Genomic DNA, 12,634 nt, shown 5'->3' on the forward strand with positions numbered 1-12,634 from the left:
CCTTTTCTGTTTATGTGGTACTGAGAAATGGAATCCAGGGCTTCATGCATGCCTAGGGAAGCACTCTACCACCAAGCCGCACTCCCAGGCACTATACATTTAAATCATTCATAAATAAGTTAGCATTCTAGAAATGTTCTCACTTTGATATGTCTCACACACACACACACACACACACACACACACACACACACACACACACACACACACACACACATCACATCACACACATATATGTATTACAGCCCTATACTAGTGAAGCATTAGGTGGTCAAGTGGGTAAAATATAAATATAAGTTCATTCAAACTAGTGTGGATGTGAGACAGATGAGAGTATATAGATAAGTTACATTCATTTTTCTTTATCTTTCAAATGATACTTTTAAAATGTCCATGAAAATAGTGATGGTCCCTGTATTTCTTAGAGATAGAAGTTTCTGATTTTTCTGCCCTTTTTTTTTTTTTTTTTTTTCTGGTTCTGGGCTTGAACTCAGAGCCTTGAGCTCACTTGGCTTGCTTGTTTGGCTAGCATTTTACCACTTGGGCATGTCTCCAGCCTGGCTTTTTGCTAGTTATTTTTGGAGATGGAATCTTGAGGACACTATTTGGCCTTGGCTGCCTTTGAGCTGGTGGTTTCTGGATATCAGTCTCCTCAGTAGGTGTGAGACACTGGCCTGGCTACAGTTTAGGATATATTGTTGGAGATGATAGAGCTGTGGTATTTCTAAATTTAGAGGAAAATGTCCCACATACAGGTCAACACTGATTGGTCTTTTGATCACGTCTTTGTAAGAATCTATCTCCTATGTCATTTTCCTTGTGGAATTCATTCTATGGAATGGAAAAAGGCTGTCAGATAGAAGATAGTATAAGGGTTCTTCTTTTTTTTTTTGTCAGTCATGGGACTTTAAACTCTGTGCCTGGGCACTGTACATCAGCTCTTCAGCTCAAGGCAAGCGTTCTACCACTTGAGCCACAGTGCCACTTCTGGTTTTCAGGTGGTTTATTGGTGATAAAAGTCTCATAGACTTTTCTGCCCAGGCTGGCTTTGAACCATGATCCTCAGATCTCGGCCTCCTGAGTAGCTAGCTAGGATTATAGGCCTGAGCCATCAGTTCCTGGTTTGTATGAGAGTTTTTATGAATTAACATAAATGGCATTTAAAAAAGTCTTTTTTTGAAATTTCAGAGGTATTGTGTGCAATGTCTGAGTTAAATCAATTGATTGATTGATTGATTGCCAGTCCTGTTGCTTGAACTCAGGGCTTGGGCACTGTCCCTGAACTTTTTTTTTCTCAAGGCCAGCACCCTACCAATTGAGCCACAGCACCACTTTCGGCCTTTTCTTTGTATGTGGTACTGAGGAATTGAACCCAGGGCTTCATGCATGCTAGGCAAGCAGTTTACCACTAAGTCACATTCCCAGCCCTTAATTTATTATTTTTTAAAGTTATTTTTAGTTGTACAAAAGGGTTTGAATTCAATGTCAGTTAAAAATGAGTAATGCAATTTTGATCATTCCCTTCCATCATCTCCCTCATCTCTCCCAACCTTACCCATTCCCTCAGTTTACCTAGTTATAGGTTAAATTGTTATGATGGAATTTTAGATTAGAAATGAGTTATTAGTATTAGTCATTAGCAAGAAGAAAGATAAAGTTTTCATGTTTCATAAATTTTAATTTAGTAGCTAACCTTTATAACCTACTTAAAATTATGATAATGTTCATGGATCTAGGGTTTTAGCTTATATAAACACAATACAAACAAAAAATACTGAATTTTTTGTAATTGTACTTTGAACTGAGGTCTTGATAGAAATTGATTTAAATATACATTTCATTTTAATTTCTCTGTTCTTTTTATCGGGGGGGTGGGGCATGTTTGTATAGTCACTTCGGTGTTTTTTTTTATTGTGGGGCAAAGCTCATATTTTACACGGAAAATTTTTTCTTGAATTTGTATGTAGGAGGTAATTGTTTTAAAATCCATTCTTTTTAGGAAAATGTCATATTGCCATTTTTAATACAGGTGGAAGCCATACTGCTATACTGATCCCTTGGTTTCAACAAGTTTCTCTTAGGCAGTCATGAAGAGCATTGTTAGTACCTTTTAAAAAGGTGAACAAAAATATTTTGCCCCATTTTCTTGTTTTTAAGATGCTCCAAGTCATAGAAATGGGAAAAGCAAATGGTCATTCCTGTTCAGTTTGACAGACCTGAAATCAATCAAGCAAAACAAAGAGGGTATGGGCTGGTCCTATTTGGTATTCTGTCTAAAGGATGACGTCGTTCTCCCAGCTCTGCATTTTCACCAAGGAGATAGCAAACTACTGATTGAATCTCTTGAAAAATATGTGGTATTGTGTGAGTAAGTATTCGATTATTTTCTACTTATTAACACTGGATTGCTTTATTATTCCAAGGGTAAACTATATTGATCATCAGTGACCTATGTACAGAGTATGAGGGCATGAGCAGCTTTCCTTTTTTCTGGATCAATGATTGAGTAAAGTTTTGCCATTTTAGTATTTGAATCTGAGACTTTATTGATCTTATTTGAAGTTTGAAGAGTAGTCCAATATTTTTATACCATTAAATAAATAGTATTGCATTAGTAATTTATGAATTTTATGTTTACTGACTTACCTTTTATGTTATTTCTGTTAAGTATACAGTTTTATTTGTAAGGTTGGAACAGTAAGCCAGGAAAGTATGTTTCCCTTTATATAATTGCAAGTTGGGAGACAGACCTTCTCACCTTCCAAAAGTATTGTTTCACTTACTTACCTGTACATATTTATATACATATTCTCTTTCTTGCTCTCATGCTCCAAAAATACTTTCTGGGTATGTTTACTTTCCAAACACTGTTTTAGTTGTTGGATACTCAATTGTGATCAAAACAGGCATGTCCCAGAATTTTTAGAATTTATGATCTTTGAAGGAAACAAGCAACTCAAGAACTAAGATGAAGGAAGGTCAGTTTAGGTACTACTGGGGGCCCCCCAAAAGGAGGAGGAGTACCTAGTTTACTAGAAGACGGGAATGAAAGATGCTATTTCTGGAAGTAACATGAAGATTGAAAACTGAGAAATTGGTGTTAGAATGAAAGGGAAGAATATATTTCAAGAAAAATATATTTTATATGGAGGGAAGAGTACAAACATGATATGATTTACAGAACAAAATAGTTCCCTACTATAGGTCAGTAAAGTGTGGGGAAGGGTGAGTACCAAAATTAAAGATAAGGCCAAATACAGAAATGGAAGGATAGAGGCTGAAGAAATGCACCAGTGGTACTCACTAGACACTGTTGAAAATCAACTATACAACTTGTGGGTGAGAATGTGAGGGAATATCTAGAAGAAAGCAAAGGAAGGGGGTAACATTGTCCAAAAAGAAACACACTCATTACCTCACTTACGAAATTGTAACTCCTCTGTACATCATATTTATAATAACAATTAAAAAATATGAGACCTGGGGCTGGGAAGGTGGCTCAGTGGTAGAGCGCTTGCCTTGCATGCATGAGGCCCTGGGTTTGATTCCTCAGCACCCCATAAGCAAAAAGAAAAAAGCCGGAAGTGGCGCTGTGGCTCAAGTGGTAGAGCACTAGCCTTGAGCTGAAGAGCTGAGAGACAGCGCCCAGGCTGAGTTCCGGCCCCACCCCCACCCCCCAAAAAATAAATAAAATGAGACCAAAGAGCTGAGTAAAAGCTAGAGTATAAAGGATTCTGTCTGTCGTCTGTCTGTCTGTCTGTCTGTCTGTCTGTCTGTCTGTCTGTCTGTCTGTCGTCTGTCTGTCTGTCTGTCTGTCTGTCTGTCTGTCTGTCTGTCTGTCGTCTGTCTGTCTGTCGTCTGTCTGTCTGTCTGTCTGTCTGTCTGTCTGTCTGTCTGTCTATGGGGTGCTCTACCACTGAGCCACCTTCCCAGCCCTGAGTATAAGTCCTGGCAGAAGGAGGTTCTGGTCATTTAGATAAGATAAAAGTGTCCTGTACTAGGAGAGTGACAGCAAGGACAGTTGGTTGACAGTGAGTTTATTGAATATGTAGAGTTGACTATGGACTGGATGAAGTTTTTGATTTGAGAGAAGTGCAAGAAATGATGCTCACTTTAGTTAACACCTTGCCTACATTTAAATTATATAAGGTTGAGAGTGACCCAAAAACTTGGAAGATTTTGATGATTTATCTTCTGGCATGAAGTTCTTTATGATGTTGATCTTTGGCTGGTACTAAGCATGCTGTTTCATATCAGTAAGTGAAACAAAGTCAGGCCTCTTGGAGACATGTGAGTTTTTAATCTTAAAGCAAGAAACTGTGATAGGTGATTGTTGAAGTTAAGTGGATTTCAGGATATCAGTGTCATGCTGGAGTGGAAAGCTAAGGCTGTTGAATAGCAAGTGTAAGGATTGGGGGTTTTAGTACATGAGTAAGCCCAGTATTAATCAGTATTGTGACATAACTCAAGATCATTGAGGAAAACAGTGTTTAGGATAAGAGAAGTGTGGTCATCCCTATATACTCATTAGTGATGATGTTATAAGGCTTAGTTTGCAGTTCATTTTAAACATTCCAGACTAACTGTCCTGCACTTCAGTGTAAGGAATGAGATTGAAATGGTCTACTTGGAGGATGTGGGAGTGTAACCTGAAGCTGTCCCAAAGTTTTTTTTTGTTCAAGGCTGATGCTCTGCCACTTGAGTTACAACTTCAGTCCAGCATTTTGGTAGAGGTGAGAGATGAATCTCATGGACTTTTTGGTTCTGGCTAGCTTCAAACCTTGATCCTCAGATCTCAGTCTCTTGAGTTGCTAGGATTAGGATTTTAGGCATGAGCCACTAGGATTATAGGCATGAGCCACCAGTACCTAGCCTATTTTTTTTTTTTTTGTGAGTGAATAATTACAATCTTGTACTTTGAATAATTACAATCCTACAGCAATAAAGAACTGTGAATCATGAAAAATAAATCCCAACTTTATATGGTTAGTAAGGGCCTACCCTGTGTCAGACCTTTCTCTCTTTTTCTTTCTGTTTTTTCCCTCCTTCCTTCCTTCCCTCCCTCCCTCCTCCCTCTCTTCCTCCCCTCTCCCTCCCCCTCCATTTTTGGCGTTTGAACTCAAGGCTTGGTCATTGTCCCTGAAGTTTTTTGCTCATCATTTTACCATTTAAGCAGCTCCTTGTCTGGATTTTTGGTGGTTAATTGGAGACAAGTGCCCAGGTTGAACCCTCAGATCTTGGCCTCTTGAGTTGCTAGTATTATAGGCAGAACTGACACCAGTACCCAGCCTGTTTCTTTTACTTTTTTTTTTTTTTTTTGGTTGATTATGGGGCTTGAATTCGGCCTGGGTGCTGTCTCTCAGCTCTTCAGCTCAAGGCAAGTGCTCTACCACTTGAGCCACAGCGCCCACTTCCGGCTTTTTCCATGTATGTGGTGCTGAGGGATCAAACCCAGGGCCTCATGCATGCGTGGCAAGCACTCTACCACTGAGCCACCTTCCCAGCTCCAGCCTGTTTCTTTCTTTCTTTCTTTTTTTTTTTTTGGGTCCCGGAAACACTCTACCACTGAGCCACTTTCCCAGCCCTGCCTGTTTATTTCTTAAACCTCATCTCATACCACTTTTTTCTAACCACATGATTTCTTTGAGTTCCTAAAATCTCCTAAGCTTTTTTATGTCTCAAGGTCCTTTCACATCCTATTTTCCTGTTTGGAATTTTTTTTTCCTGTTCTGATATATAGGATTTCAGTTTAATATCATTTTCTCAGAAGTAATGATCTCCCCTGGATATGCCTTTCTCATCTAATGCAGATTTCTTTCTTCCTATCTCATTTCCTATTTGCTTGTTTCATGGTACATAGAAGCATAAAATAATTTTTTCTATTTTTTTGTGTGTTCTACTCTAGAAAATAAGCCTCCTAAGGACAAAAATTGATCATGTTTTTATTTTTTCCCTTGGGTCCTAGTCACAGTGTTAGGGATAATGGTACATAATAGTTGTAAAATAAATTTTTTATATGTTTTTTAATTGTAAAAATAACGTACAGAGGGGTTAGTTACATGAGTAAAGTAATGAGTACCGTTTCTGTCGAGCATTGTTACCTCCTCCTCTGTATTTCCCCTACCCTTCCTTCCTTCCTTCCTTCCCCTAAAATAAAATTTGAATGAATAAATGGCATGACAATTAACAATTAGATGGAAGTTATTTGTGAGAAATAAATTGTAGACATATTTTTTATTTTGTGAAACTCGAAAGAGAAACTAAGAGACATGTAAAATCCTAAGTGGTAGAATTTTAAATCCTAGATAGGTTAGTTGTTGACAGCTACTTAGACAGTTATAGGGTATGTGTACCTTGGTAGGTTTTTTTTTTTTTTTTTTGGTACCAGTCCTTGGGCTTGAACTCAGGGCCTACGCCCTGTCCTTGAGCATTTTTGCTCAAGGCTGGCACTCTTATCATTTGAGCCCCAGCTCCCCTTCTAGCTTTTTGTTGGTTAATTGGAAAGTAAGAGTCTCACAGACTGTCCTGCCTAGGCTGGTTTCAAATTGCAGTCTTCAGCTAGATTTACAGGTATGAGCCACCAGCATTCAGCCTTGATAGCTTTTTAATGAGGGTAGTAAGTGAAATCTAGTTTCCATTTTGAATTTATAAACAAGAAGTAAATATAAGAATTAAAGGTGGTGATAAAACACAGTGAGATTTAAACATGTGGTCTTATATGTCAAATTAGTTTTGAACTCAGTTCCTACTAAGGACAGACTACTTGCTATATGAATAAGAGCAGACTAGAAAGCATGTTGCAGGCACATGAGGAAGAGGGGGAAGAATGGGGGAGAGAGGGAAGGTGGGAAAGAGAGGTATGTGGCCAAGAGAGGGTTATGCCAAGCATGTATCTTACTCCTTCCTGGTCTCAACAGACAGATTCTTAGAAAGGAGAGTTTCTTTAGAAGTATTATTTCCACTTGGAAAAAAAATGAAGTCATGGAAATATTTCTTTACTCCTTTAAAATGTTTTTATTTAATATTTATGTACTTTTATTTCTTGAGGACCTGATGTGTCTTAGATGTTGCTACATCTTGGAGAAAACAGTGATCAAAAAAGATATGATCCTTGACTTCATAGGTTTTATATTGTTGTGGAGAGATTAACATCAGTGAGGCATATGTAAATCAGCTCTGATAAGTGCTCTGAATAAGACAGATTTGGTACTATAACATATTCCAAGATAAGGGGTGCGCTTGCATGCGTGCTTGCTTGTGTGTGTGTGTGTGTGTGTGTGTGTGTGTGTGTGTGTGTGTGTGTGTGTGTGTGTGTGTGTGCAAGCAATAGTAATTGGAACTCTGGGAGATTAAAATAAGGGGAGAATATAGTGGAGTGAGATTTGAGTATAAGTAACTCATTGCAACCTTTAGTGGTTCAAGAGAAAAGCTAGCAGAAGAGACTAACCTCTCTACACTTAGTTCTTTTCTCATTAGACTTACTCATTAAATTTGTAAAGCATTAGGATGTGTTGTTTTTGAGGGAGGAGATAGTTGTGTGAAGTGATTATTTCAAGAGTGACTCCCCTTTTTCTCGGCTCAAACTAAAAGAATTAGAGTAGATACAATTTTTCACCAAAATCAAGCTAAATTGACCAATATGGCTGTATCTCTGGCCATATTATGCCTCCTAATAATTAAATTTTCTTCCCTTCAGAAGAGGTCTTTGTTTTACAGATGAAGGCCCTTACTGTATGGATCATTAGCCTTACAAGAGCCAAGATGGGGCTATACTCACTGCATATAGTTTAAGTTAGCCTCAATAACCTGATTAATCAGTATAAAATAGCTCAGCTTTTTGAAGCTTAGTATTTCTTAAACTTGTCTTACCCCAAAAAGCAAAGTGCCATTGATATTTATAAGTGTTTACAATACTCACTTGGGTAAAAGAATGAGCCACAGTACATGAATTTCAATCTTTCTGGAAACAAGTTGGTTTTTCGGAGATAAATGAGGTTTGTTAATTCCATTTAATTATATTGCATATTGGGCCATTTTACAGTAATACGTTATTATCTGAGCAGTAAAATATTACCCTAAAAAACTAGATTGTATCATTATGTAGTGCCAACCATTTATAAGGTTCAGTTCTAGATATAAAAGTCTGTTACTGTCGAGCTTTACAATGTCGGTGGGGGGGGGGGAGGACGGGGGGAGGGGGAAGGGGGGGAAGGAGAAGGATTGGGATGGAGGGGAGGGGGGAGGCTGGGAAGGGATGTGAAGGGTAAACAAAGGAGGAGGCTGCAATGCTTGGTAAGAAATGTACGCATTATCCTGCCCATGTAATTGTAACTCCTCTGTACAGTATGTTCACAAATAAAATAAAATAAAATTAATAAAAAAAAGAATAAAAGAGATTAAATGAAGAAAAAAAGTCTGTTACTGTAAGTATTCTAAATCTTGCTATTTTTAAACTCACATTTTATGTTTTTTGTAATGTTTATTATAGCCTTGCTAAAAATGCTCAATATGGGTATTCTTAATAACAATATAAAATAGTATTGCTTTACTTCTAGTATATAAACATTGCTCAGATCATAGGTTTTGAATTTATTCTGTGGTCTTTGGCAGAGGCTTACTCAGACCTTCAAAGCATTTTAGAATTGATATGCTTCCATGGTTTTCTTTAAAGTATTTAGTAGGTATTGTTAGAATTATTAGTTGTTAGCATCATTAAAAGATCATCTTACTGTTGAAGTGAGTTTGACATTCTTAAATAATATTGGCAGGAGAGATCACCTCTTGGGATATATACATACATACATACATATGTATACATATATATGTATATACACATATAAAATCAGTGTGATAACTTGGCAGTTAGAAACATTGTACTGACATTCTGGGAACCAGTCCATTTGGAGTACAATTGCTTATCACTATACTCCTTATTCCTTGTTCCTTGACTGACATATATGTTTGCATTAACAAAGGTTTAAACTCAGGGTCTCACCCTTGCTCAGCTTGCTTGTTTGACTGGTGCTTTACCACTTGAGCCAGTCTCTAACCTGGATTTTTTTTTTTTTTTTTTTTTTTTTTTTTTGTTGTTGTTGGTCATGGAGCTTGAACTTTGGGCCTGGGCTTTATCCCTGAACTCTATAGCTCAAGGCGAGTTCTCAAGCCACTGTGCCATTTCCTTTGTGAGTTATTTTGAAGGTGGAGGTTTTGGACTTCTGCCTATGCGGGCTTTAAGCCATGATTCTCATGATCTTAAATTCCTTTAGCTAGGATTACAGGCATGAACCACCAGTCCCTGGCTGATGTGTATTTTAATGTTTGATGATTTCCACTAGGGCAATTGGGTCTTAAATTTCTCCATATTTTTCCTCCTAGAGCTCTCTCTACTCTCCACCACAGATTGTTAGGTTAATAAATGAAATATTTCAAATAAGGTTTTGTGGTTATTTGTTGATTTGGAAGTTGTCTTTAATTTAGTGGCCATTGTTGTAGATCAGTGGCCACTAAATTGATTTATGGAGCCATAGAGTTATCTGAGCCCAGGTATCTGGAAGTTGCATATTATGTTCCCCCACTACATTATATGAGTATTTTGACTTTCATGATCATTTTTTTTTTTTTTTTTGGGTCCGGTCGTGGGGCCTGAACTCTGGGACTGGGCGCTGTCCCTCAGCTCTTCAGCTCAAGGCTAGCGCTCTACCACTTGAGCCACAGTGCCACTTCCGGCTTTTTTCTTTTTGCTTATGTGGTGCTGAGGAATCGAACCCAGGGCCTCGAGCATGCAAGGCAAGCGCTCTACCACTGAGCCACCTTCCCAGCCCCATGATCATTTTTATTTTAGATTTTTAGAAATAATTTGATATGGGGCTGGGAAGGTGGCTCAGTGGTAGAGCGCTTGCCTTGCATGCATGAGGCCCTGGCTTCAATTCCCCAGCACCACATAAACAAAAAGAAAAAATGCTGAAAGTGGCGCTGTGGCTCAAGTGGTAGAGCGCTAGCCTTGAGCTGGAGAGCTGAGAGACAGTGCCCAGGCTGAGTTCAGGCCCCACGACCGGACTCCCCCCCCCCCCCCCCAAATTGATATAATTTACTGTTAGAAACAATCACAGCATCAGCAATGCTTTGGTAGGGACAATACTTGTTCCTATATTAGCTACTTTTGTTTTCTGAAAAAAACATTTAAAAAGTTGATCCCATTTAAAAAAATCTCTTAAGGGAATTTAGATCTTTATTTTTACAACCCTTAGAAATGTTCAAAACAATGTATTAAATGAAAATGGAATGTTTTCCTCTGTACTGAATGACTCAACCTTAGTTTCTTTTAAAAAGCCAACAGGCTTATTAACTACTATTGTCTCTTTAGCTTTAGATCCAGTGTTGTTTGTAACCATGTAAGAATAAGATCCTGTTTCGGATTTCATATCCTGTCTAGCATCACTGTTGCATCCTGCTATGTTAGAATTGAGAAGAGATAAATGTTATTAAAGATCTTGTCTCAAACATTTATAAGAAACTAGAGGTATAGAGCAGCAAAGTAACATTTAATTTTTATTTTAAGCAGAGAAAAGTTGTAGATTAATCAGAGCTGGCATACTGAGTCATAAAACTTACCAATTAGCAAAAAAGACTGGAAAATTTGTCTGATGACTTGAAATTTCCAAACCTGTATATCTGGAAAGCATGTTATTCTACTACTAAGAATTATGAATTAGAGTTTAAATAAACAAGAAAACAAAAGATACACCCTTATCTGAACTGCACATAGTAATTATGTTAGCAATGTTTACATTGTATGTATATAATTATGGTTAATGTGGTTAGTGATCGTTACCAAATAACTGTTGTATCTTCTATTTGTAACATTTAGTATTGTAATTCTACCAAGCTGTGGAATGAATTTGAAATCCATTTAAAAAGAAGACATAATTTCATGTCTATATTTTATGAATTGTACAAGTTTGATTTTATGTAATTTAATAAAGGCAAATATAAGACTTTCCTACTGTAATTCTACATAATTTAGTTTTATTCCAAATAAGCACCTTGGCTTTACCTAGAATAAAAATATATTTCATTTTTGTTTTTGTTACATAACTTTTTAAAATTTAGCATTTATTAACAGTGTTTCATGTTTTGTGTAGTTTTGGAGCCCATTTAAAATGGTTACTAAATATTTGCTAATAGTATATTGATGGGAAGTTTATAGAACTGGACATTAAGAAGTTTTGGTTAGTAATTAGGAATACTGTGCATTAGTAATTAAGTAGTTATGGATGCTTTGTGCTATTATTTTCTATAAATCCCTTTTGTATTTACAGATCTCCACAAGATAAAAGAACACTTCTTGTGAATTGTCAGAATAAGAGTCTTTCACAGTCTTTTGAAAATCTTCTTGATGAGCCAGCCTATGGCTTAATACAAGTATGTTTGTTAAATCTATCCTGTATTAATCTATTAATTTGACTTACTGTTTCCATACTCTCTACTCCTTGCTACCTCAGTGTAGACTATATGTATATGTAATCTTTTTTTTTTTTTTTTTTTTTTTTGCTGGTCATGGGGCCTAAACTCTGGGCCTGGGTGCTGTCCTCAGCTCTTCAGCTCAAGATTAGCACTCTACCACTTGAGCCACAGCGCCACTTCTGGCTTTTTCTGCTTATGTGGTGCTGAGGAATTAAACCCAGGGTTCATATGTGTGAGGCAAGCACTCTACCACTGAGCTGCCTTCCCAGCCCCTGTATATGTAATCTTTATGTCTCTATATTCTATAATTTTATAGAAATAATATATTTTATATTATTTTCAGGTCCTAGAAAATTCCTTTTTAATTCCTTTTTAATTACTGTAAAGGCAGGGTTTTTTTTTTCTCTCTGTATCATAATACTAGAATTAGCAGTAGATCTTCATTACATCTCATTTAGATGAAGAGTTGTGTGGGTAAAACACTGTGAATTAATTGATTAGGAAAAAATACCTGGTGGGTTGAGAATGTGACTTAGTGGTAGATTGCTTGCCTAGCATGCATGAAGCCCTGAATTCAATTCCTCAGTACCATTTAAAACAGAAAAAGCCAGAAGTGGCCCTATGTTTCAAGTAATAGAGTGCTATCTGAGCAAAAGAAGCTCAGGGACATTGGCCAGGACCTGAGCCCCAGGATTAGCCAAAAAAAAGGAAAACATATGATTCTATTTTTTATTTTCTATTTCAACAGGTTAAATAGGGTGAAGTTAGGATACATCTAATTTCCCTAGAAGTGCTTTAGTATGTTCTTGTATTTGGGTAAAATATGCACTGAATGTGAGCAGAATTTTACTCATATTACTATGTAAACTAGTGATACAGTTGTTTATTCATGTATTCATTTAACAAATGTTTGAGTACTTATGGTAGCTTAGGCTTTTTTCCCCCCTTAGTTTTGAAGATGTAAAAGATTAATCACATAAGGAGTTTTTTTAGTATGGAGGACAAGCAAGCTAAACACTTTAAAATAAATGTGGAGAAAATTTTTCTTAAAGAAACAGCTTATGCAGTAGTTATTTTTGTACTTATGAATGGACAGTCATTTTAGGCTTTAGAAATAATCCTAGGACTTAACTGTAGCAAAAACAAAAAAACTTGATGCTGCTTTCTAGAA

General features: G+C 37.0%; 1 protein-coding gene across 2 annotated transcripts in view; it reads left to right on the forward strand.

Annotated features, from left to right (window-relative positions):
• Window positions 1-12,634, forward strand: part of Tbc1d15 (TBC1 domain family member 15) — a 62,689-nt gene that overhangs the window by 20,336 nt on the left and 29,719 nt on the right. For both annotated transcript variants that reach the window (XM_069988725.1, XM_069988731.1), the window contains exons 5-6: window positions 2,158-2,368; window positions 11,319-11,421. In XM_069988725.1, the coding sequence (XP_069844826.1) occupies window positions 2,158-2,368; window positions 11,319-11,421 (314 nt within the window). The remainder of the gene's footprint in view (window positions 1-2,157; window positions 2,369-11,318; window positions 11,422-12,634) is intronic.

This window comes from Dipodomys merriami, unplaced genomic scaffold, assembly GCF_024711535.1.
Source record: "Dipodomys merriami isolate MVZ:Mamm:240054 unplaced genomic scaffold, mDipMer1.0.p SCAF_10, whole genome shotgun sequence".
Lineage (NCBI taxonomy): Eukaryota > Metazoa > Chordata > Mammalia > Rodentia > Heteromyidae > Dipodomys > Dipodomys merriami.